Source organism: Mytilus edulis, chromosome 3 (assembly GCF_963676685.1).
Source record: "Mytilus edulis chromosome 3, xbMytEdul2.2, whole genome shotgun sequence".
Classification (NCBI taxonomy): domain Eukaryota; kingdom Metazoa; phylum Mollusca; class Bivalvia; order Mytilida; family Mytilidae; genus Mytilus; species Mytilus edulis.
Window position 1 is genome coordinate 80649035 of NC_092346.1, and position 27754 is coordinate 80676788.

At 32.3% G+C, this 27754-nt stretch overlaps 1 protein-coding gene across 1 annotated transcript in view; it reads left to right on the plus strand.

Moving 5' to 3' along the window:
* LOC139514504 (alpha-mannosidase 2-like) overlaps positions 1–27598 on the plus strand; it is a 34485-nt gene extending 6887 nt beyond the window's left edge. The window contains exons 8-23 of the mRNA XM_071303851.1: positions 132–312; positions 1091–1268; positions 2417–2595; positions 3156–3344; positions 5639–5741; positions 7169–7233; positions 12196–12361; positions 13969–14108; positions 15018–15117; positions 15398–15529; positions 15845–15956; positions 17765–17910; positions 18125–18266; positions 18725–18861; positions 24684–24950; positions 27216–27598. Of these exons, the coding sequence (XP_071159952.1) occupies positions 132–312; positions 1091–1268; positions 2417–2595; positions 3156–3344; positions 5639–5741; positions 7169–7233; positions 12196–12361; positions 13969–14108; positions 15018–15117; positions 15398–15529; positions 15845–15956; positions 17765–17910; positions 18125–18266; positions 18725–18861; positions 24684–24950; positions 27216–27383 (2405 nt within the window). The 3' untranslated portion in view covers positions 27384–27598. The remainder of the gene's footprint in view (positions 1–131; positions 313–1090; positions 1269–2416; positions 2596–3155; positions 3345–5638; positions 5742–7168; positions 7234–12195; positions 12362–13968; positions 14109–15017; positions 15118–15397; positions 15530–15844; positions 15957–17764; positions 17911–18124; positions 18267–18724; positions 18862–24683; positions 24951–27215) is intronic.
* The last annotated feature ends 156 nt before the right edge of the window (positions 27599–27754 follow it).

A 27754-nucleotide genomic window follows, 5' to 3' on the forward strand; every position in this document is an offset into this window, starting at 1 on the left:
AGCCTCCTATTGTTTGATAAACAAGGTTCTTTTTGCCCAATAGTTTAAATTAAATTTAAGCATGAAACCAAAATAAACCCATGATCGTAATGTACAGACGGATAATTTGCATATATATTTTATTTTTTTAGCTTCAACTGACTCAACAGACATTTTTTGCCACATGATTCCATTTCTGTCTTATGCCATTCAGCATTCCTGTGGACCAGATCCTTATGTGTGTTGTCAGTATGACTTCTTTAAGAAACAATGCTATCATGGAAGCCAGAAAGTTGATATCCAATCTGTTGATGATAACAACATAGACTCCTTGTAGGATTATTTATTCACCTTATAACATATTTACTGTTACAGTATCAGTTGTCAATTACCATGAAAAGCAAGACATTAATAGGCAAAGAAATTCCATATGTGGAATACATTCAATATTTTTTTGATGTGCTGGTTAATATAAATAAGAAGATGTGATATGAGTGCCAATGACATAACTCTCTATCCAAAGTATGTCCGTCATCACAGAGCCTTGGCTCACACCAAAATAATACTATAAAGGGCCCCAAAATAACAAATGTAAAACATTCCAACAGGAAAACCAAAAGTCTAATCTATATAAAAAGTGAAAAACAAGAAACACCTATGAACCACACCAACAAACAACAACCACTTAACAACGCTCCAGACAGGACAGGTGCACACATTTATATTAGAAATAACTGTTCCTGCCATGTATCCTTGTGTTATTCTTATATTTATTTTTTTCTTGCAAAGTATTCAAAGTTGAGTACAATATTTGCATATATTGAAGCTCCAGCATTTGAACTGTAAAATTCATGAAACAACATGTGCAGAAGGAGATGTGGGATTAATATCAATAAGACTACAAACATTAACATCAGAACAAAATCCATAATATTAATAAATGCTAATAACTTTCCTTGTAGAATAAGAGGTTTTTTTAATATTTTCTTTTGAGTGGAGTCATTTAAATTGCGAAAAAGTAAAAATATATCAGAAAGTTAAAAAAAAAAAAAACCAACACATTTAGAAATTTTATTGCAATTTCATCTATTCCTTATATGTTTTATTTTAGGAGTAGACAATTATGGGAACAATTTCAGAAGAAAGCAGAGCTTTACAGAACTAATGTCATTCTGGTACCCCATGGTGATGATGTACGGTATGCTACATCACTGGAATGGCATAATCAGTTACACAACCTAGAAAAGTTGATGACTTATATAAACTCAAGGCCAGATTTTCAAACGGAGGTGAGACATTCTGAAAGTCTTATACACCAAGAGAAATGAAACAATTTGATAAACTGGAGGCTGTCAATGAAAACAGGTGTGACACTTTACTGAAACTTCAAGTCTTATCCTCAATAAAAGCTGAGGCATATGAAGTTCAATGATGCCAACAAACAGATATAAGATAGTCCTCAAAATTCAGGCCTAATCTGCAAATAGAGATTATGCACTTGTATAATTAATTTAAGGCTGTTGGCAAACAAGAAGTGATACATTCTAAAAAAAAAAAAAAGGTGCCATTTTCGTAGATCTTATCCTCTAGGTTTTTGACAGATCCCTGCCTTTGATTTTTTATGCTTCTTGAAAATATTTAGGTAAATTATATTCCTGTTGCTGAGCAAGTGGTTTCTTTCAGTTAAATATATTTGCCTTTAACACTTTTAACCATAGCATTCAGGTGTTGTATTACTACTGTGAAAGCTGTTATTGTTCACTAGTTAATACTCTTGAAGAAAGGAAAACAAAAAAATCAAAGGTCTCTAAGTATAACATATGTGCCAAGAACAAAATCCATAGCTTTTGGCTATTTAATATTATGAAGGATACTCAAATTCATATTTCATTGACTGATTTTCAGAGTTATTTCCCTTGAAAGATTGAAAAAACAAGGTCTTCAGATGTTAACTATTGGTTATAATCTTTAAAAACTGACATAGTTTTAAGACATATTTACAATTTTTATTGTCTTCCTGTATTTAGCGGGACACCATGCATTTTGGAAGAAAGTGAGTCAAAAAATGTTTGTTTGGGACCCTTCATATTTTTATGAATTTACTTTTAGTGTTAATTACAATCATACAATTTTAAAGTTTAAAACCTTTACCATTTGGGACTGAATTTTATCTATTGAACAAAACTGTCATGCTATGAACTACCTATGTCTTAGTAAATTTAAGATGAATTTATTGGGAGTCTAAAGCAAGACAGCATTTGTTTTAGAAATGAGAAAAGTTGGTTCTGAATGATTGATGTCTTAAGAATGTGCATTGTGCACAACACTATCTGATCTGCTAATGCCAACTAAAGATTTCTTTAGACATGTATTTTTTTTCAGATGAAGTTTGTAACATTATCAAATTTTTAAAATAAAGGACATATTTGTTTTACAGGTGAGGTTTGGAACGTTATCAGATTATTTTAATGAAGTAGCAATATCTAAGACCAGATTTCCCACCTTATCTGGGGATTTCTTTACATATGCAGATCGTGGGGAGGATTACTGGAGTGGATACTATACAACACGTCCACATTATAAACACATTATTAGACGGGTACAAGATTTACTGAGGTATTTATTCTTAAGACAGTTTCTGTCTTTATGTCATCACAGAGACACAATACTGGTCACTGACCTGGTCAAGAGTTCATAATATAAACTGGTAGAACTAGATAAATCTTCTTTTTGTTTGATTAATATGGAGGAAAAATTTGAGTACCGGAATAAACCCACTGGTCTTATCTCTTGTGCCGCTAAAGTAGCGAAAGGTGAGACATTAGAGTTGCTTTTCAGGTTGTGGAAACAGCATTTGCAATAGTTAAGTTTTCAGCTTAAGTCAGTTTGAAAGGAACTACTTGTAATAGGTTAAGGATATGTTCTATAAAGTTGCATTACAATCGGTAAATATCATTTTGACAATTATTTCGGAGCCCTGTCCCCTAGGTCCTTGTCAAGCAACTTTCAATTAAAAAGCAATTTCAATGTGAAGTTTTCTGCTTCAGTTAGTTTGCAACTTTATTAAACACTGATACTTTGTATTTTTTATAGCCATATAATATGGTCAATGTTTTTTACAAATAGGGTATACTTTATTCAATAACATGTGACGTCTTGTTTATTTAAATTTTTAGGTCATTAGAAATTCTGTTTACTTACTGTTTTGCTGATGCTATAAGGAAAACAAATCAAACTGTAATAGACTCGTTTACGGATAAAATTGGTGACCTTAGTTATATTAGACAACAGGTGGCATTGTTTCAACATCATGATGCCATCACAGGAACTTCTACTTCTAAAGTTATGAAGGATTATGGGAAAAGGTATATTAAAATAAAAATTATAGGAGGTGGGTGGTAAAATATATCACATTGAAACTTATAAAAAAATACATGTAAAATGAGAAGTTTAAGACAATCATGTATGCAATGTACAAATTTCTAAAACAATTTGGCCAGATAGTTCTACCTAGTAACAAATTGTTAAAACACAGATAACTTAAGAATTTAATGCCAAGGTCCTGAAATGAATCAAAAACAAAAGTTTGCAAAACTTGTTTTGTGAGTATTTAGCCTTGGTTTGTCTATCAGTGAAAATAGAACTGAAATTCTGTAAAATATACTTTTTAGCTCACCTACCCCAAAAGCTTGCAGCATCCATCAACTTTTAAAAAATCTTCTCTGAAACTACTGGGCTAATTGTTACAAAACTTTGCCACACTCATTAACAATATTCAGTTTTTGTGTTTGATGACCCTGCCTGCCAACCAAAATAAGTGACATGGTTAAAAAATAGAACAAGGGGATGCAAGTTTTGTCTATTATTTTGAAAACTACTATATTTTATTTGAAATAAAAGAATATTAAAATCTATTTACTTTTTATTTACATCAAAGCTGTCACTCAACTCTTTATGAGAATTATTGACATTCATGATGATTTTTTTTCCCCAATTGTTTCATTTTTGGTGAAAACTTTGGTAAATTAAAAGAAGAAATTTACCGTTTACAGAAGTTAATGACCATGTTTATCCTTTTTGCTTTTTGGGCAATGAAAAAAATAATCAGTGTTATAACTTTTTTTAGTTTATGACTCTATTAAATGTTTTATAAACTTTAACTGCAGACTGTATGTAATGTTAACTGGAAAAAAAAAGTCCATTTATAAGTAAATTACGGAAAAAGTGATTTTTTTTTACAAAATTTACTTCTGAATAATATCTTATTATCAGAAACAAGCTTTAGTCTAAGTTTGGTAGAAATTCAGGATAGTTTAAGAACATTATAAAAATTTTAATACTTAAACCACAGAGTGAATGTTTTGTTTCTGGCAAAAAAACTAAGTCCATTTATAAGTAAAATACGGAAAAGTGGAAATTTATTTTTACAAAATTTTCTTCTTGATACTATCTTATGATCATAAACAAGCTTCTGTCCAAGTTTGGTACAAATCAAGGATAGTTTATGAAAGTTATTAAAATTTTAAAAACTTTAACCACAGAGTGAATGTAATGTTTCCTCGCAGAAAAACTAAGTCCATTTATAAGTAAAATACGGAAAAGTGGAAATTTATTTTCAAAAAAATTTTCTTCTTGATACTATCTTATGATCATAAACAAGCTTCTGTCCAAGTTCGGTACAAATCAAGGATAGTTTATGAAAGTTATTAAAATTTTAAAAACTTTAACCACAGAGTGAATGTAATGTTTCCTCGCAGAAAAACTAAGTCCATTTATAAGTAAAATCCGGAAAAATGGAAATTTATTTTCAAAAAAATTTACTTCCGGATACTTTCTTATGATCATAAACAAGCTTCTGTCCAAGTTCGGTACAAATCAAGGATAGTTTATGAAAGTTATTAAAATTTTAAAAACTTTAACCACAGAGTGAATGTAATGTTTCCTCACAGAAAAACTAAGTCCATTTATAAGTAAAATACGGAAAAAATGGAATTTTATTTTTACAAAATTTACATCCGGATACTTTCTTATGATCATAAACAAGTTTCTGTCCAAGTTTGGTAGAAATTCAGTATAGTTTAAGAAAGTTTATATTAAAATTTCAAAAACTTTAACCACAGATTGAATATTTGTGGACGCCGCCGCCGCCGACGGAATGTAGGATCGCTTAGTCTCGCTTTTTCGACTAAAGTCGAAGGCTCGACAAAAATGATACAGATTCTTCATAATATTTTATTTTCATTCAAATAGAATGGCAATAAGGGTACTACATATATAAGCATATAACAATTTGATGGAAATTTGAAGAATAAACACAATTTTTACATCATACGGTTACATTTGCGACACAATTTATGTCAATAAAAAACCTCCTGATCTGAGTCCTAATCTCCTGACCAAAATTTCCAAATCTCCTGATCGGAGTTTTATAGTCCATCACATGTATGTATAAGTTATAGGCTTTATTTGGTGTTTCGTATGATTGCAAGGTGTACCCTGTCTGTCAGACCTGGTTTCTCTAACGTTAACCTCATTTACATTACTCATGTTACAGACTCAAATCAAATCACAATCAGTAAACCAGGCAAGACATTTCATTGTGTGCACTCTATTATCATTAATGAAACTGACTAAGACTTGGTCTTACATTTTTTGACAGATTACATTCAGGATACCAGAAAGGGATCTTGCTGCTTGAGAAGATATTGTCATACTTAGCAAAGGATGAAAATGAACCAGATGTTGATGAAAAAATTAGTATGGTATGGTTGTTTCTTCTCTCTCCCTGAATATTTTTGTCTCATCGTGACAAAGTCCCAAAGGCAACAGTATGGTGTGCTGTTTCCAGCTGTGTGGTGTCAACAAATGTTTTAGTTTCTGATTGTGTCTCTTTTATGTTAAACACTATATGTTTTTAAATGATATATAGTATGCAGTTTTATAAGTATTGGTACATCTCATTTTCATGGAGAATAATTTGAAACTTTTACATAGTTAGTGATTATGTCAGTTGATTGATAATCACTAGTGGTAAGACATGATATTTGGTATGCAGTTACATTAGCATTGGCACATCTCATTTCACGTAAGATTGTTCAGCATACCCTCTCAGTCTATTGACTTTGAAACTTACAAAAACTGGCAACACATATCTCTGTTTCAATAGTTTAATCAAGATTTTTTGTATTATAACTCCGTTTGAACTAAATTGTAATTTCAGCTTTCTTCAGTCATCCCCTATTGATTACCATTCATAAATTCTGATTTGATTTTTTTTATTGATTCATCTGATCTGGATGCCACTCTAATTTCCAACAGTCAACACTGTGGATTGTAATAATTACATGGACTTTTAGGATGAAATGTTAACTGCTTTAAGAAACTATAATATGGGTGAGGATATTATGATTTCTTAATGAATTTTAATAGTGATGTTGATTCAAAATTCATTATGGTCACAAGGTTAGGCATAGATCAACATTTTTAAAAATGTTTTGGAAATGCTTGTAATTTTTTTCTTTAAATTTATCAAAATATGAAAATGAGGATTATTATCATTTCATCATTTAAGTTTTATTTAGTATTTTGCACTTACCTTTTTAGCTCACCTGACCTCAAAGGTCAAATGAGCTATTCCCATCACTTGTCCTCAGTCGTTGTCAACATTCGTCGTAGTGGTCTGTTAACTTTTACAAAAATCTTCTTCTCTGAAACTGATGGCCCAAATCAAATTTTACCAAACTTGGCCACAATCATCACTAGGGTATCTTGTTTAAAAAATGTGTCTGATGACCCTGCCTGCCAACCAACATGGCCTACATGGCTAAAAATAGAACATGGGGTAAAATACTGTTTTTGGCTTTTATCTCTGAGCAAATCTGACGTGGAGTAAAAATGTTTATCAGGTTAATATCTATCCGCCAGTAATTTTCAGACAAATCAAACAACCCATTGTTGTTTGCTGCCCCTGAATTGGTAGTTTTAAGGAAATTTTGCAGTTTTTGGTTATTATCTTGAATATTATTATAAATAAAGATAAACTGTCAACAGCAATATATATATCTAATACTATTAATTATGATTTTAACCTAATTTTACATGATTTTCAAGCATTAGTACATACAAGTGAGAGCCTGTATTTTAAACAGGTCAGTGAAAAATTGTTTTCATTGTTATAGTTTTATTGTAGACTTTTAACTGGACACAGCCACATAAATTTATTGACCAGAAAGTAATTAATCTAAGTAGACCAAAGTGAGTATTCTTAATTCTTTTTGTAAGAAATATACTTTATTGCATGCGATGCATTACGTTTGCGCGCATTCCCATTACATTTGTGTGCAAAAATCATTACGTTTACGCGCAGCTTTTGGTTACATTTGCGTGCATTTTTGACAGGTAAACTCAGGTAAAATAGAGGTAATAATACTTATTCATTCATTAGTTTGTATAATTATTTACAAGAAGCAGCACCCCTTCCGATAGTCTAAGTCCCTTAAGGCACCTGTTTTGAAAGAATTCAATCAGTAATATTTTAAGGAAAAAAAGAGATAAAGTCGCACATTTTTTTTCGATTTTCAGACACAATTTCGACAAGTCAAAGGTGTATGCAAAATTCTAAGAAAATCTACGACATAGCCCATTTATTGTCACTTGACCTAAAGCAACGGGTTTATACTTGGTTTTAGAATTCAAACTATTTTCAAATGTAATCAAAAGCTGCACGCAATGTTTAAAAATGTTGGGATTGGTTTAAACCTCATAAACAATGGAAATTCAACAAATGAACCAATGACCTTTTTTCATATTCATTTTGGTATACCAACAATGATAGCCCATAGTCCTTAATATTCTTAAAAGATAAATTGCCTGTAAAAATGATATTCTTTCAACTGTTATCAAGGATGGTTTAGATGAAACTTGTTTTTATAAGAATACAAAGTTAAAAAGTAATGCAGGTGGCATATTCACTTATAGAATACACCATACACTTACTTGAGACAAGACAGTTCTTTAGCTTAAAATGGTAGAAGGCAGTTAGAATAATTTTTTATCTAAAATTGAAACAAAATCCCGACTTATTTAAACAATATTTATGTACACTTATTTCTAAATCTAACTAATCTTTGTTAATGCCAGACATGACATGGTTTGACCAAGTGAGTAATTGTATGTGCATATTTACCCATATTATTAATTTGTTTGAGTTTCAATCTTAAATTTTGCTTTGCATGTTTGTGTTTGAATTCTGGGATTTGACAATGATCAAACCATTCCCAAATTTTTGACTGTATTGATATCTAGATATTGAAGAATAACATGTCTTGTTCTTATATGTAAGAGTTGGTGGAGGGTTTGAAGAAAGCATGCCAAGAATGTTCAACTTTATGGTGATGGGTTTGTTAATTATTTACATTATCAAATATCTACCTCCTGCAATAGTCTCTTTTTCTTTTTTAGCTCACCTGGCCCAAAGGGCCAAGTGAGCTTTTCTCATCACTTGTCGTCGTCCGTCGTCATCGTCGTCCGTCGTCATCGTCGTCCGTCGTCGTTAACTTTTACAAAACTCTTCTCCTCTAAAACCACTTGGCCAAATTTAACCAAACTTGGCCACAATCATCATTGGGGTATCTAGTTTAAAAAATGTGTCCGGTGACCCGGCCAACCAACCAAGATGGCCGCCATGGCTAAAAATAGAACATAGGCGTAAAATGCAGTTTTTTGCTTATAACTCAAAAAACCAAACCATTAAGAGCAAATCTGACATGGGGTAAAATTGTTTATCAGGTCAAGATCTATCTGCCTTGAAATTTTCAGATGAATTGGACAACCCGTTGTTAGGTTGCTGCCCCTGAATTGGTAATTTTAATGAAATTTTGCTGTTTTTGGTTATCTTGAATATTATTATAGATAGAGATAAACTGTAAACAGCAATAATGTTCAGCAAAGTAAGATTTACAAATAAGTATTTTGGTCATGTTGACCCCTTTAGGAGTTATTGCCCTTTATAGTCAATTTTTAACCATTTTTTCTCATCACTTGGCGTCCGTCGTCGTCCGTCGTCCTGCGTCCGTCGTCGTTAACTTTTACAAAAATCTTCTCCTCTGAAACTGTTGGGCCAAATTAATCCAAACTTTGCCATAATCATCATTGGGGTATCTAGTTTAGAAATTGTGTGGCGTGACCCCGCCAACCAACCAAGATGGCCGCCACGGCTAAAAATAGAACATAGGGGTAAAATGCAGTTTTTGGCTTATAACTCAAAAACCAAAGCATTTAGAGCAAATCTGACATGGGGTAAAAATGTTCATCAGGTCAAAATCTATCTGCCCTGAAATTTTCAGATGAATCAGACAACCAGTTGTTGGGTTGCTGCCCCTAAATTGGTAATTTTAAGGAAATTTTGCTGTTTTTGGTTATTATCTTGAATATTATTATAGATAGAGATAAACTGTAAACAGCAATAATGTTCAGCAAAGTAAGATTTACAAATAAGTTAACATGACGGAAATGGTCAAATGACCCCTTTAAGAGTTATTGCCCTTTATAGTCAATTTTTAACCATTTTTTGTAGATCTTAGTTGTCTTTTACAAAAATCTTCTTCTCTGAAACTGCTGGGCCAAATTAATCCAAACTTGGCCATAATCATCATTTGGGTATCTAGTTTAGAAATTGTGTGGCGTGACCCCGCCAAGCAACCAAGATGGCCGCCATGGCTAAAAATAGAACATAGGGGTAAAATGCAGTTTTTGGCTTATAACTCAAAAACCAAAGCATTTAGAGCAAATCTGATATGGGGTAAAAATGTTCATCAGGTCAAGATCTATCTGCCCAGAATTTTTCAGGTGAATCGGACAACCTGTTGTTGGGTTGATGCCCCTAAATTGGTAATTTTAAGGAAATTTTCCCGTTTTTGGTTATTATCTTGAATATTATTATAGATAGAGATAAACTGTAAACAGCAATAATGTTCAGCAAAGTAAGATTTACAAATAAGTTAACATGACCGAAATGGTCAGTTGACCCCTTTAGGAGTTATTTCCCTTTATAGTCAATTTTTAACAATTTTTTGTAAATCTTAGTTATCTTTTACAAAAATCTTCTCCTCTGATAATACGTGGCCAAATTAAACCAAACTTGGCCACAATCATCATTTGGGTATTTAGTTTTAAAAATGTGTGGCGTGACCCGGTCAACTTACCATGATGGCCGCCATGGCTAAAAGTAGAACATAGGGGTAAAATTCAGTTTTTGGCTTATAACTCAAAAACCAAAGCATTTAGAGCAAATCTGACATGGGGTTAATGTTCATCAGGTCCAGATCTATCTGCCCTGAATTTTTCAGGTGAATCGGACAACCTGTTGTTGGGTTTTACAAAAATCTTCTCTGAAACTACTAAGCCAAGTTAATTATAGATAGAGATAATTGTAAGCAGTTAAAATGTTCAGTAAAGTAAGATGAACAAACACATCACCATCACCAAAACACAATTTTGTCATGAATCCATCTACGTCCTTTGTTTAATATTCACAAAAACCAAGGTGAGCGACACAGGCTCTTTAGAGCCTCTAGTTCGTAAATCTTAGTAATCTTTTAGAAAAATCTTCTCCTCTGAAACTACTGGGCCTGAATAAAACCAAACTTGGCCATAATCATCATTTGGGTATGTAGTTTAAAAAATGTGTCCGGTAACTCGGCCAACCAACCAAGATGGCCGCCATGGCTAAAAATAGAACATAGGGGTAAAATGCAGTGTTTGGCTTATAACTCAAAAACCAAAGCATTTAGAACAAATCTGACAGGAAGTAAAATTGTTTATCAGGTAAAGATCTATCTGCCCTGGAATTTTCAGATGAATCGGATAACCAATTGTTAGGTTGCTGCCCCTGAATTGGTAATTTGAAGGAAATTTTGCTGTTTTTGGTTATTACCTTGAATACTATAATAGATAGAGATAAACTGTAAACAGCAATAATGAACAGCAAAGTAAGACCTAAAAATAAGTCAACACGACCAAAATGGTCAATTGACCCCCTAAGGAGTTATTGCCCTTCGTAGTCAATTTTTAACAATTTTCATAAAATTTGTAGATTTTCACCAACATTTTCCACTGAAACTACGTGGCCAAGTTCATTATAGATAGAGATAATTGTAAGCAGCAAGAATGTTAAGTAAGATCTAAAAACACATTACCATCACCAAAACACAATTTTGTCATGAATCCATCTGTGTCCTTTGTTGACCAAGGTGAGCGACACAGGCTCTTTAGAGCCTCTAGTTTTTATTTTCTTATCTTTTTTTCGAATTTTCACATTATATTTAATTATTTGTTCAGCATAAAACTTTTTATTTCGTTAAAAATAGATTTAAATGCTTATATATCCCTGTGTGTATATATATCACTTTGCCTGGGCAGCATCCCATTTTTCCGGGTTGAGAACCAGTCTACAATTGTCAAAGGGGAACAACTTGTTATAAAAATGTGTATTAACAAAATCAAATCTGAAATTGACTATACTATAATGCATGAGGGTATACTTTGCAAGACATCACATTTTATTATATAAAAAAAATATTTGTGAACAAATTAAAAATGATCATTCAGCAAAGATATGTTTTCCAAATGTTATGTCTTATTTTATCGTGCCTTCTGTTGATTATTAATGTCTCTAGAGTGGCTCTGTAATTCTGCTAATTCTACCTACCTGTATCTTAAATGCTGGAAACAAGAATGTTAGCTTTCCATGTCCATATTTTATTTGACTTTGTGGAATATAATTGTATTGTTGCATATCATACAGCGACTTCATATTATTTCCATGTGTGATATAATGTTTAATATTCAACTATACCTATACATGTTATATTATATGTATGTAATTATAAATAATACACTACATTTTCCTTCATATTTTAAACATGGATTATATGTTGTGATTTAATCAGATGATGTTGAATGGAGAAAATGCATTGATTTGTTTGACAAATGGTTACTTAAAGGGACATTTTTTTTCATTGAATAATACATAAAGTGTGATAACTGTTATATGAAAATCTTTCAAATCTAAAAGTATAAAATTTGAAGGTCAACATATTAATATATAAAAGATTTCGTCATATTGCTACACAGATAAAATTATAACCCTGATTACATGTACTGTAATTAGTCATATTTACTGCACAATATAAAAAATGTAATGCAATATATTTGTAGGTATCTATTTTTATATAATTCTTTGAACTTTGAAAGACAGAGTGCTGTAAAACTACATATCAACACCTTAAATGTCAAGGTCAAATCATTGACAACAGCAGATGACATACCACATCAAATATCACCTGTTGTAGAAAATAATATAGTTAAAACGGGAATATTTGAGGTAATATATAACAAGTATAGTTCTTGACCAATGTCTCTGTTATTACACTTATGGCTATGTCAAGAGGCAAGACATAAAACTTACTTTTAAAGTTTAATTGACTTAATTTACGGAAAAGTTCAATGAACCTAGAGGAATCAACTAGTCCCTCTGTATGGATGTCTGTCTGTCTACAAGTATGTCTGGTTCATTACTTTTTGTCTCGCCTTGACAGAGTCAAAAGGCGACACATAGGTATGCTGTTTCCGGCCTCAGCGGCAGCAACGGCATCAACAATGTATTAGTTTGTGATTAGGTCTAGTTTATGGTGAACCACAAGTGGTAGGTCAATCATATTTGGTATGCAGTTGTATAAGCATTGGCACATCTCATTTCCATGCAGATTATTTGGCTCTGCCCCCTCAGTCAAGGTCTTTTGACTTCGAAACTTTTGCTTATTTTACATGTATTAGTGTGTGATTAGGTCAGTTTATGGGGAACCACAAGTGATAGGTCAATGATATTTGGTATGCAGCTGTATAAGCATTGGCATGTCTTATTTCCATGGAGATAATTTGGCTCTGCCCCCTTAGTCATGGTTTATTGACTTTGAAAATTTTTGTAAGTTATGTATTAGTTTAATGTGATCAGGTCAGTTCAAGGTGAACCATTAGTGGTAGGCCAATGTTAATTGGTATTCAGTTGTATAAGCTTTTGGCACGTCATCTCATTTCCATGGAGAATATTTGGCATTGCCCCTCAGTCACAGTCTAATGACTTTGAAACTTATCTTAGATTACATGTATTAGTTTGTGATTAGATCAGTTTAAGATGAATTGCTAATGTTAAATCAATGATATTTGGTATGCAAATGTAAAATACATTTGCAAGTATTGTTTCCATGGAGATTATATAGCCCCACCCCCTCTTCATGCTTCATTGACTTTGAAACTTTTACATAGTTTACAAGTTAATTTTTGTATTTAGGTTTGGGAACGACTTATAATAAGTCAATGGTATTTGGTATGCAGTTGTATTAGCCTGGCACATCTCATTTACATGGAAATTGTTTAGCCATGTAACTCAGTCATGGTTCATTGACTTTGAATATTTGCATAACTTGTATAAGATGTTAAAAGTATTGCTATTTTGATTTCAACATTTGCATAATCAAAATTACAAAAAGGGGAGACATATCTCTGTGATAACAGTTTATTAATGCCTTTAATGATATTAATGATACTTGTTAAAAAATGTTGTAAATTCAGAGTGTAAGTGTGTTGTGAATAAAGTTGGGGTGTCTTGTCTACAAGGTCAGATATTGAGACGAAGAAAAGGGGCAAGGCCTGTGTGCCATCAATTTGTTAACTTTGCTCACGGTACTTCTAGTTGATATTGTATGTAGTTGCATCAGCATTAATGTATCCGAATTTCATGCAGTGTATAAAGGTGTCTGCATGATCAGGCATTCTTCAGTAACATAAATAGTACAAATAGGTTTGTCCAAATGTCGGAGGTAACTTATGCTTGAAACGGTGGAATTATCTGGTAGCAAAAAGACAGGACTGGACACTCTAAATTCAAAATAAGATTGGAAATTTTTGTTAATGTTAATGTATTATTTTCAGATATCATTTATAGTGGAATTACCAGGATTGAGCATATCTAAGTACCTGATATCTGCCTTAGGTGGTCAGACCACTGGTCAACCCAAAGAACAATACCTGTCACATATTGACATAGTAACTGACCAAAGCAACAATCTCAGGTTAGGTTTAATCGATATTGACCTTTGCTATATCATGTCAGCCAGTTAAAATTGCTTCATACTTAGAGAGAAAACTACAACCTTCAGTTGGAATACAGTCAATCCTATTCAAATAAGATCACAGTCGATCAACCCTAGCCATGAGCAGGATTCAAACTCACAACCTTAGAATTGATAGGCTACTGATGACTGCAAATGAGATATTAGATGATGGTTCTGATAAAAACACAATGAACATTTAAATAAAAAGAAACATAAATTGTGATATTGTGTAGGATAAGTTTCAATTGAGTTCCTGTGTTCTTTCCTATAGCTTAAGTTTGCCTCATCCAAATATTATGAAACTTATACACAATGCTTCTTACCATAAAACTCAAATCAAGTCAAAATTGGGGTAGCATCACTGTTACCAATCTTGATTTATGTTTCTTTATAATGTTGTATCCAAGCAGGGGCATCATCTGTGTCCCATGGACACATTCCCCATTTATTTCTGTAGATGTGCAGTATTGGTTGAAGTTTAAAATATTTTTATATGAAGAACATTATTGATACAATTACTAACTAATTTGTGATCCCTGAAAAAATCTTATTATCTTGGCCTGCAAGTGCATCACATGATCATTTTTCTGAGTGACATGTTTTAGTTTTATGCACACTTTAATGATAGTGTGTAATGTGAAGATATTTTACTTGAAAATTTGTTTCGATTTCAATATTTTATCCATCTTTGTTGTCTTAAGATAATATCTGCTGATTGTGGTGAATGTGCTTATACACACAATAAATTGTGACTGAAATATAGTTCCCTGGAGGTGATAGTGAAACTAGAGATGTAAAAGTATAACATTAATTGTTCGGTCACAATGTCATTAACAACACCATAGTCAGAACAAAAACTTGTTTTAGATTTGGAAAGTTTCCTACAGATAACTACACCTTGCCCATGTTCACAATTGGTAATGAACATCTGACAGCAACCTTCTACTCATGTAATGGCAAATTACAGGTAAATATCTCTGACAGCAACCTTTTAATTTTATAATGGCAAATTATAGGTAAAACTCTTGACAGAAACTTTCTACTCATATAAAGATAAATTTCAGGTTAATATCTGACCTCAACCTTCTAATCATGCAATAGCAAATTTCAGGTAAACTTCTGAAACATTCTCTCAGTTGTCATATTTAAGATAGTTTCCTCAGTTATAAAGTCACTTCATCCTTTAAGTAATCTTTTAACAGTCACACAGCAATCAATCAATCAATCAATACATCTTTTGGTTTCAGTATATTAGTAGAAATAATTCTACAAGATACAAGTCAGAAGTGAAGTTGATGACCTATGGAACAGGATCCTGGTCTAATCCATTTAAAGACAAGAGTGGTGCATACTTATTTTTACCTGATGGTAATGCAAAGGTTAGTATGATATCTTTTGACCCATATGTGAAAACTTTGCTAAATTGATAAATTGAAGAAAAAAAACGTCCTTTTGAATTTTAGGTCAACAGGTAAAATGCTAAGGTTTTATAGCCTATAAGTACACTGATATACTCTGACATTTTTCTTTGGATGAAATAAGTGAATGACTGTTAAATGTCCAACAGCTATGGATCATAAATGTGATATAAATATGAACCCCTCACCTGGCTTTAACTTTTCCTTTTTCATATTTTATCGTTACTATTTAATATTTTATAAAAATTAAAAATACACAATGATTTTGTAATGCAGAATTTTGCTGAGTCAATAAAGTACCTGTACATTATAAAAGGACAGATATATTCCAGCGTGGTTGTGGTTTACTCATCAATAACACAAATCTATACTGTATATAACATGGCAGGTAAGGAAATTATTGTCTAATAATATCCTATTCATTAAAAAGTCTGCCAAAGACCAAGGGACTTGATTTTGTGACTTATACAAGGTTCAAGTTGCAGAAGCTGACAATTTACATTATGTTTTCCTGTTTTAATATTGTACTTACTGTGTAAAGCAAAATTATATCCGGATGAAATTTAATCTGGAGGAAAAAATGTCACAGTAGTTGTTGTTATTTTTTTATCCGGAGGAAAATATTTCCCTGGGATATTTTTTCCTTTGCCGTAAGATTCTATCTGGGTAGTTAACTTATTGAATAGTTATTAGAAAAAACTTATCCTTTAAAAATACTATGAAATAATAATAGTTCATTTACAATAAAGCGAAATTGTTAAAAAAAAAATGTATTATAATGGGAAATAATTTCACAAATTATCCTTGAAAAAATTCCTGAAATATAATATTCAAGTCAATATCATCTTTTTAAAAAGAAAATTATCATGAAACATAGGGAAGAAAACCAGAAGTAATTTCAAAAATCGTAATTGTGAAAATGATATCATGATTAAATAAGGTTAGTAAAATACATGTAAAAGTGAGTTGTTTTCAAATCTCAGTACAAATATGAATTTAAAGGTAAGGTAGAAATATAGTTGCATTACTACTGTTAACAGTACATTTTTAATAGAAGAATTTGATTATGATGATATTTTTAACTATATAAATAGTTTTGTCTGGGGACAGAGATGTAGTTGTTGATTATATGGAAATCAGATAAATCATAGCATAACAATATATTGGAACAAAAGCATGTTTAACAGCTGGATAGTTTTTACCTGTGAAATGTTATCTGTCTTATTAAATCAAGTTGTAAGTCATCTTTTTATATAAATTAATATATAAAAAATAAGATTCAAGGAAAAATTTCACTATAAAATAGATTCAGAAATATATTATATTAATATCTTTAAAATATAAATTGCTCATAATTACCTCCCTTTGATAAATTATGCAAATTTGGTCTACCTTGTGAAACATTTTATAATTATAGTCAGGTATATATTGATTGTGAGTAACTTACATAGTAGTTAATGGGACTCTATTTCACACGGTTCTGTGAAATATAGTACGGCAAATATATACCGGTACATACTATCTGCATAACACAGATAGATTTTCACTCCTCTGGAAAAAATCAACCTGTGAAATACCATGCCTGGAAAAAAATTACCGGTAAATTATTCTCAGGATAAAATATCACAGAGGAAGAAATAAACCGTTACAAAATGTGTGCATATTAACATTTCTTCTGAGTTTCTATCTGATGAATTAAGAATAAGAAGATATGTGGTATTATTGCCCATGAAACAGTTATCCACCCAGCTTAATATGTAGCTATTTAAAGCAACTATATATAGGTCACCATTTTCTCTTCAACTATGAGCAAAACCCATACCATTTAGTCAGCCATTAAATTCCCATCATGATATTTTAATCAGTTATCTAGATCAAATGATTTTGTAACTTGTGTCTGTTGATTTCTTCCATATTTATCTGTGATCAATCACCAAGCTGTTGACAAACAATAAGTGTTCCATTCTGATATTATCACACAAAATTTGTATTAGCACACATGATAACAAAACCATTTTAGCATGAATTCTTTTAAGTTGATGGACCATATCCCAAATTTTAAATTATTAGTTACCTCACCTCTGAAGTGAATGAAATATTATGGGATAGAAATTGTAAAGATCTAGATCTAGTCCAGTAATCAGTGTAGACTTAGTTACTTTCAAAATAAATAGAACACTTACATGTTTTACGTAGGATCAGATGGTATGGGAGTCCATATAGAGAACTTAGTCAATATAAGTAATGGTACAATATGGAATAATAAAGAACTTATAATGAGGATAGAGACTGATGTTAAGGATTCAGATAATCAGTTATGTGTGGATCTCAATGGCTTTCAGGTTAGTACAATAATGTGGGATGGCAGGTTGGATTTGGCCTACAGTTGTTTATAGTAAACACATCTTTAAACAAATTTTTTTGACCAAATTATAATAAGATGGTTATTTTCAGTAAATGTTTGTCCTGCATCCAATGTAAACATTATAACTAAGTAGATGACACTGAATTGAATATGTAGAATGCTTAGAATGGGTAGTGTTATTTCTATTTCAGATGCACAGAAAGAAAACTAGAAAGAAAATACCACTGCAGGGAAACTTCTTTCCTATGACTTCTATGATGTCTATTGAGAACAATGTTGATAGGGTTACAATAGTATCATCTGAAACTCATGGTGTAGCTAGTCTTTCTCCAGGTATATATCTTTCCTGTGATATTAAAGTGAAAGAAAAAGGTATTTGGGAACAAATGAACATAAGACAAAAATATTTCATCATGCAAATACCAAATGAAGAGAACAGATTCCTCGTTTAAAGTCTTCAATAATCAAATGTCAATATCAAGTACTAAGACAATTCTTCATCTCTTTTAATTTATTGGATATTTAAATATGTTTTTTTTCATTAACTTTAACAACATAGATATGCAACCTGCAGTAAAAATGAAATGATACTACAAAAAACTTAAACACTGGAGACTTTTATTTCACTGACACACTGAACAAATGAACAAAATTTGACATTTATTTAACCTATGTGCTCATTGTTTAACATCCATATAAAAAACAAGTACATTTATCTTGAATTCTCTAGGTTTTTAGCTTGAAAGTTCTTACAACAAATTTTATTACCAATCTCAATTTCTATCTTGTAGGTTGGTTTGAGGTTGTTCTAGACAGGCGACTGATTCAAGATGATTGGCGAGGACTGTCTCAGGGAGTTACAGATAATGTTTTAACCAAAAGTCACTTTGTTCTTTTGTTTGAAACAAGAAATATTTCTACTAGTCAGGTAGGTAAAATATTAATTAAGTAACCTCTCTTTAATCTCTGAATACTTTTAACTGAAATCCTGTTAAGCTTAAGCAAGATTATTCCAATATTAAGCAGGTTGAGGGATAAGCTATTCTGTATGTTATTCTGTATTTATTTTATTTCAGAATTGCATGATTTTTATGCAGTTAAGCTGCATTATGCGAGCACCCTAGATTTGTGTTCTACCCAATAAATCCTGAAATACTTGCCATTGTTATTATCTAGCTTGTTACTATGTTATATATAACTAATTGAACACTTTTTTAATACTTTTTATTCTGAATTACAAAAAAAATGACCAGAAAAACCTTAAATGATCGTCGATTTATCCAAAAGTTTTAAAGTTACACATAGGAAGTAGTGCTTATTAAAAATCCTTGTGTAGTTCATTGTGACTTGTGCTTTTAGCTAAGATGTCAAAGAACAATTGTATGAAATATTTAATCGCCGAAAATCTCTTAAGACAAGCAGTTTAGATTTCCCAAATGACAAAAGTCGTAGGAATATTGTTTGTCATCAATACGTAGTACAACTACGTCAGTAGTCTATTATATAATTCAACTGTTTATGCTGTTGGCGGGAATTTCAAATTACAAAAAGAAATTTTCGTAGCTTTTCAATTTGGAGGCAGGTGTGCAAATTAGCGGTGGTCCGAGACCTTCCACTTTCGCAAGCGGAATTTCGACTAGGATAGTTTGTTTCTAGCTATGCCCAACGTAGTCGCCTTAGATTTGAAAGAAAATAAGAAATTACTTTGCAAACCTTTTCACCATGTTCATCAAAGTCTCCAATTAAACGAGCTAAAAACTTATTTTTATCATTATTATTCATGACGGCGATGTTCATTTTGTTCAACTGCTAGCTTTATACAGAAAATCACCGACAAATATTGTATAAATTCGATTAAAATCGTATCTGATTGACAAAAACACATAAACACATAACAATGGCGGCCGTGAAGACAAAATTTTACAATATCGGAACTGATTCCTGAAGCGGATAAGGGTAATTCCGGGTTTGACGATCATTTACAAAATAAATCCAAGCAGGTGAAAAAATACATCTATGCATGGTAAATGAATATAAACACTAGTATTGTAAACCAAAAGATATATGTAAAAGAAAGAAAAAGCAAAAAAATATTTTATTCAGAAACTAAAAATTACTTTTTGATAAATTTTAATTTAAAAATCCAATACAACGTGACAGCTGGGAACAGTATATCTAACAATATACATGTTCATGGTCACAGTCTAAATTTTCTTTATAAATGATAAATGATGATAATGCATGTGAGATGCTTTTAAAGTGTAAGCATATTACTGCGATTTCGAGGGGTTATTTGTTTTTTTCTCAATTTTGAAGGGTCAATTAAAGTAGCTGAAAGTTTCATTCTTTATTTTCACAAATAATGCAACTATATTATATATACCTTAATGTAAGTAAATCATATGATATATAGGTGGCATTCTTTGGGCCACTCTACCCCTCCTGCTTAATAACTTGGAAACGGTCGAGCTCCCCACCCTAAACCATATGAGGGGCAGATCCAGGATTTTAGGTTAGGAGGGGCGCAAACTTAAATTTTCACCGAGCAGAGCGAGGCTAAAAAAAAATTGAGGTAAAATTATCGGAATTTTCTTTATTAAGCTGAGAACAACCCATGCTTTGCAAATTTAAGTTGGGTGCAAGCTGCCCCTGCATATATTCAAGTATAGGACAATATAATAAATAAAAAATGAAATATAGGGGGAGTCCCTGGAGTTACCCAACCCCCTCCTGTTTGAGAACTTGGAAACGGTTGAGATCCACACCCCTTAACCATATATATTCATGTTTGTGACAATATGAAAAATCAAATGAAATATAGGAAGAGTCGTTAGGGGTCACCCCACCCCTCCTGTTTTAGAATTTAAAAATGGTCGAGATCCCCATCCCTAAACCATATATATTCATGTATGGGACAATATAACAAATCAGATGAAAGATAGGGGGAGTCCCTGAGGTCACTGTTCACCCTCCTGTTTGAGAACTTGGAAATGGTCAAGATCCTTACCCCTAAACCATATATACTCATGTATAGGACAATATAACAAATCAAATGAAATATAAGGGAAGTCCCTGTGGTCATCCCAACCCTCCTGTTTGAGAACTTGGAAATGGTCGAGATCCCCACACCAAAACAATATATATTCATGTATGGATCAATATAACTAATTAAATGAAATATAGGGGGAGTCCCTTGGGTCACCTTACCCTTCCTGTTTGAGAACTTGGAAACCAATGAGATCCCCACCCCTAAACCATATATATTCATGTATGGGACAATATAACAAATAAAATTAAATGTAGGGGAAGTCCCTAGGGTCACCCTACCCCCAGTGGCGGATCCAGAAACTTTCATAAGTGGGGCCCACTGACTGACCTAAGAGGGCCCCGCTCCAGTCACGCTTCAGTGATTCCCTATAAGCAACCAAATTTTTTCCCAAAAAGGGGGGCCTGGCCCCCTGCCCCCTATTTAAAATCCTCTGCCTACCCCTACCTGTTTGAGAACTTGAAAACCGTTGAGATCCCCACCCCTAAATTATATATATTCATATGTATGGAACAAAATAACAAATCATTTACATTTACTATGGGCAAGTCAGTCAGACCTCATCTTTGATCCCTGTTGTAGTAAACATTTGTCTGATTTGTGTCTCATAACTTTTGTACTATAGAACACAAACTCAGTTTTCTTTCCAGGGAAACCAGTCCATTCATACTATTACATGTTCATACTACGTCAAATTGAACTTCTAGCAGTCAAATAAAATCAAGGTTAACTACCAAGTAGAACAACTGCAATCATTGGGAACTTGTACCACTGCAGACTCACCATAACAAATATACATTGATATATGCATTGCTTTTGAAACCTTGATAACATATAAATTATTTGCCTTAATAAATAAATCATTGGATAAACATGAATGTACTATATATGAATGTTTAATGTTGAGGCAACATTGCCACAGTTTTCATAATTACGGTTGCCTTGGTTTTTGGTTAACTGCCTTCAGCGCTTACAGCGCTTTGATTTTAGTAAAATTAGTAACTGGTTAACTTGTATCTCATTGGGATATGTGACTTGTAGGTGGATGCTAATTCCAGAAGATGTATTATCTGTTTTTGTCTAAAGTCAAACACATCGTTGGGGTTTTTGGGATACTATTGCTTTCAAGCAATCTGTAGACTTTTACCATTGACTCAGGGCCATGCCCTCACGTCAACCGTTTTATTTTAAACATTAAGGAACATCTCAGATTTGTAAGATTGTCTTGCTTTAAAAGGTAAAAACAAACAATAGGATTGGATTTAAACAACTGTCTTATAATGTTCTTCTCATAATCTTCATGTTTCGATATTTCCCTTGATTTATATGCATGTTTTTAACAACACGGAAAATCAGAATTAAACAGTATTTATATTTAGAGTTTTTATCAATTTAGAAACACGTCAGAGGGAATTCCCCAGTTTTGATAAAATTCGAGAATTCTCTGAATTCTGATAAATCTATTTCTGTAATATTAGAACTGAAGTGGAGTTTTTCTTATATTTCACCGTTATGAAACTGACATTTGATATTGTACTTCCATAAAGAAATGGAGAATCATCTAGGTCGTTTAATTAAAATTGAATATGCGTCCTTGGTACAAATCACAAGTCTAGGGTTTGTTTAGGTAATTATGCACATGCGTATAATTTTCTTGACTTCAAGGGGTATCAGATTGAATGATTGCTCTGGATTCCCAACTTCATTGATTAATTTGAAACTCGTGAGATCCTTTCTATGTCTGTCTGCTATTAAGGGTTATTGTTGTTGCATAATTTTAAATCATATGCATTATTTAAATTAAAATAAATGTAGTCTACAAGGTAAAGGTGTAATTAGAACAACCCTTCAGCCGAATTGGAGTCTTCCATATTATCGCTTCGAGTTGTCTCCCTTATACTTCCGTCAATTCTGAATCAAAATATGACAATACATCGAGAAAGATTAACTTGTTCAGTCGATAGACGTCGTATTATATTAAAAGCAATCGCAATTTATACAGAGGAATGTGTACGGATAGGAGTCATGTCCACTGACCCAAAGGAAATTAAATATTAAAAGAGTTAGAATGGATTACTCCTAGAATTCATCTAGGAAAATCGGCAAAAAGGTACGAAGTGAAATACCTTCTCCTACTCTCAGTGACTGCTGTGGAAAGTAAACTTGGAATTGATAGTACAAAAATAAAACACAATAATTACATTTAATTCATACACTTGTATCGATGATTGGCTATTTTTTAAGTTAAATAACTATTCAGATTACGTAAATTACATTTAATAACATTAACGGTACCAATTTTACTGCACCAGATGCGCATTTCGACAATACATGTCTCTTCAGTGATGCTCGTGGCCAAAATATTTGAAAACCAAAGCTTATATAAAAGATGACATGTGCAGTTAAATTATTTTTGAAAATAATACTAATACATGTATCAAGGAAAACAATGGCAATTGTATCCCTCAGAGCAGTCATGCTCTTTGATTCACTAGTATTTTCTCTTTTATAGCGGCCTTCCTGTCATATTATGGATATTCAAACTTGCATTTTATAAAGGGGCATAAGCTACAATGTTTTGACAGTAGAATTTGAATAGTTGAACCTTCTTTTTTTATGGCCCCTCAACGAAGTTGTCTATGCCCTTTAGTTTTACCCTTGTCTGTCATTCCATAATTCTGTCATTTTTCATTCCGTTATTCCGCAACAAACCATTATACAGAGTTTTTTTCTTAAAGCCTTCAGATATTGGGCTGATTTTAGGTATGTGAGTTAACCATGATGAGTTACAGATCAAGTTTAAGTTTTGTTCCGCTCCGCTAATTTTTGCCGAAATTACAGGCTTTGGACTTAGATAAATTGATGAAAATGATAATTATATGGACCTTTTTTCTAAATTCTTTCAGATATTGGGCTGATTTTTGGTATGTGAGCTAACTATGATGAGTTACAGGTCAAGTTTAAGTTTGGTTCCGCTCCGCTAATTTTTGCCAAAATTAAGGGTTTACAACTTTGAAAATTGTTGAAAATCACAGTTATACAGACTTTTTTCTAACCGCCTTTAGATTTTGAGCTGATTTTTGATATGTGAGACTACCATCATGTTTGTGTCCACATGTGTTATTGAAATTGCAGATTTTTCAACTTTTTGAGACGGGGTCATTCGTGTCGCTTTGACACATCTAGTTTGGTTTCAAACATTAATGAATGAAATATTAAATAATTATTATCAGCTAGTTTGATTCCAGTCTGTCAAAATAAAACCTAAAAACTTTGCTGAAACATTATTGATTTGCAAGTCAATAATTTGTCTCCTTAAAATCGATACACATTCTACAATTGATGTGAACAAAGATAAAGATGCTGTCACAAATAATTTTGAGAGTTTGAAGCAATTTGGAAGCTAATGACCCTTGATGTACAGATTTCAAGTTGATGGCCATAATTATCAGTAGAAGGAAAGAAATGTAAATCAGTGTTCAAAAGATGCTTTTGAATGACAAATTCTTTTAAACTTTATTGTGTTGACGACAACTAAAGAAGTGAAGACAAGACCAAGTGATTTCAGATTCAGCCAGTGCTAGCATCAGTCAACATAAGGGTTCAGTCTCAGATCAAAGTATTTACAATAACATGTTTGTGCTTATTGTTCAGTATAGAACTCTTTATAAATAAACTATTTTTAAATAATTGTATAATTTCAGAAACAAGGTATCATGTGTTATCCTTCACCAACTGCAGAAGTTGTATCCAAACTTCTTGAACACCATGTGATCTCCATGACACAGTTCCCAATTACTAACGCTGGATGGTCAGTTATGAAACTCTCATCTGTCCCACAAAGGGAGATACATTTGGTGAATTTAAGATTCTTGTCAATTGATAATGGGTGTATGGAGGTTTTGCTCATCATCCATTCTACTCAACTAGATTGCTCTTTCCCTATAGCTGAAAAAGATTGGAAGTCACAGGTATACAGGGTTATCATTGTTTCATGCCTTATCAAAGGGATACTTATTCAGCATCATTGTCAAAATATTGCCTTATATATATCAGAAGGTTGAATAGATTGATAGTCTATATAAAATAAGCCAATTGTTACTGTAATTGATCTTTAATCCTCTAGTTTATTTTTATTTGGTTTTTTAGCTCACCTGGCCCTTCGGGCCAAGTGATCTTTTCTCATCACTTGGCTTCCTCAGTCTCCGTCGTCGTTAACTTTTACAAAAATCTTCTCCTCTGAAACTACTGGACCAAATTAAACCAAACTTGTCCACAATCATCATTAGGGTATATTGTTTTAAATTGTGTCCATAGACCCTGCTCACAAACCAAGATGGCCTACATGGCTAAAAATAGTACATAGGGTAAAATGCAGTTTTTGGCTCATATCTCTGAAACATAAACATTTAGAGCAAATCTACTGTGAATAAAATTCTTCATTAGGTCAAGATCTATCTACTCTGAAATTTTCAGACCAATTGGGCGACTTGTTGTTGGGTTGCTGCCCCTGAATTGGAAATTTTAAGAAAATTTGGCAGCTTTTGGTTATTATCTTGAATATTATTATAGATAGAGATAAACTGTAAACAGCAATAATGTAAAGGAAAGTAAGAGCTACAAATAAGGCAACATGGCCAAAGTGGTCAATTGACCCCTTAAGGAGTTATTGCCCTTTATAGTCAATTTTCTGAAATTTTGTAAATTTTTTGTAAATTTTTTCAAACACTTCTGGGCCAAGTTCATTACAGGTAGAGATAACTGTAAGCAGCACGATTGTTCAGTAAAGTAAGATCTACAAATGCATCACCAACACCAAAACACAATTTTGTCATGAATCCTTTTGTGTCCTTTGCTTAATATGCACATAGACCAAGGTGAGCGACACAGGCTCTTTAGAGCCTCTAGTTTAAGGTCACAGTTTCAATGAAATGTACCTCTTTTCTTTCTATTCATGTTTTTATGAAATTTAAAAAAAACATTACTTATACACTGAACTGGGGTTAAGCTTAGTGTTTGGTCATTTAGCAATTAAATTCTTACATATCCCATTCAAACACAATGTAACATCCCATTTCATTGGACAAACAATACAACCATCATGTATGCAGTTATTTAATGGATAATGCATACATGGATTATATGCATACAATTTTTTAAAAGAGGGCATAAGATTTTAGATGTAAACCGAGGAAAACAGTTAAGAAATTTGCTGTCATTTAATTTTCTTATTCATAACATGATGATAAATAAAATTTACACATGCAAATATATAAGCTAGAATTGCAGCAGGATAATCATTTACACAACCATTGCTATACTAAATAACATTTTCATAACTTTGATTTCCCAAACCGTGTCATTAGGGCATTAAGTTTTACCTGTGTCTGTACTATGTCAGTCCTCTGTACATCCCAAAATTAGTTTCTGTTCTACAATGTATTACATTAGTATTTTCCTCAACCAAATGTTATGAATCTTATACACAATGCTTATAACCACCAAACACAGATCAAGCTCTAATTTGGGTGGTGTCACTTTCACTGTTCTCCAATTATGCCCCTTTAGGAATAGAAAAATATGACAAATTTGAATTTTCTGTAATTTAACTTTATTTTGCTTTCATCAATTGTTATGAAACTTATACACATTGCTTATTACCACCAAACTCCGATCAAGTTTGAATTTTAGTGAAGTCCCTTTCATCGTTGTTGAGTCATGTCCCTTTATAAATGGTAAAATAGCTAAATTTGTGGTTTCCACCCTTTCAATTTAATTTCCACAATCTAATGTTATGAATCTCATACAAAATGCTTATTACCAACAAAAACAACTCAAGTTCAAATTTGGGGGTCACTTTAGCTGTTCTGAAGCTATGTCTATTTGTAAATTAAAATTGCAGAATTTGCCATATATTTTCAAGTGGGACATCTGTTCCAATGGACATATTCTTCATTTATTTTTTATTGTCACTGCAAACATATATTATACAAAAATGTGCTGTTAATCTGGACAGGGCTTGAAAGATTATTTAGTGGTCAATGGTTTAAATAGGCCAATGACAACTAACTATCCTTTCATCATAAACTTGTGTTGACTGATTCCTTCACAGGCCTCTTCCCTAAGATCGATTGTAGTTAGGTGTATCATCTGAACTGTATTGCTTGTTTAAAGAAACAAGGAAAAAACATAAAACCTCTTATTTATTATTTTTATCTTTTTTTTTTCATTTTCAGCATTCAAACCATAGCATGAAAATCTCAAAACTGTTTGAAAACAATGTGATAACATCAATAAAACAGACTATACTAACTGGTGTCAAGGTCGTTAGAATTGTTCTACCGGAGGAAGATATCGCAGTAAATGTTATGGAAATAAAGACCTACAAAGTGACAGTCTGCTAATGTTATGTCATGATTATCATACTTTACATCAAAGGATGATATTTCAGTAAATGTTATGTCATGGTCATCATGCTCTTAAGCAAAGAAAGATACTTCAGTAAATACTATGGATCTTTAAAGACAGTCAGCTAATGTTATGCTATTGACATCATACTCTTTACCCAAAGGAAGATATTTCAGTAAATGTTAAAGAAATAAAGACCTACAAAGTGACAGTCTATTCATGTTATGTCAAGGACATCATAACTCTTCTGCCTGAGGAAAACATCTCTGTCAGACCAAAGACTATGAAACTTAGTACCCAGAAAGTTACAACCTATTGGTGTGTTTTAATTGTATAAATATCAATGACATCTTTATAAACTATTAAA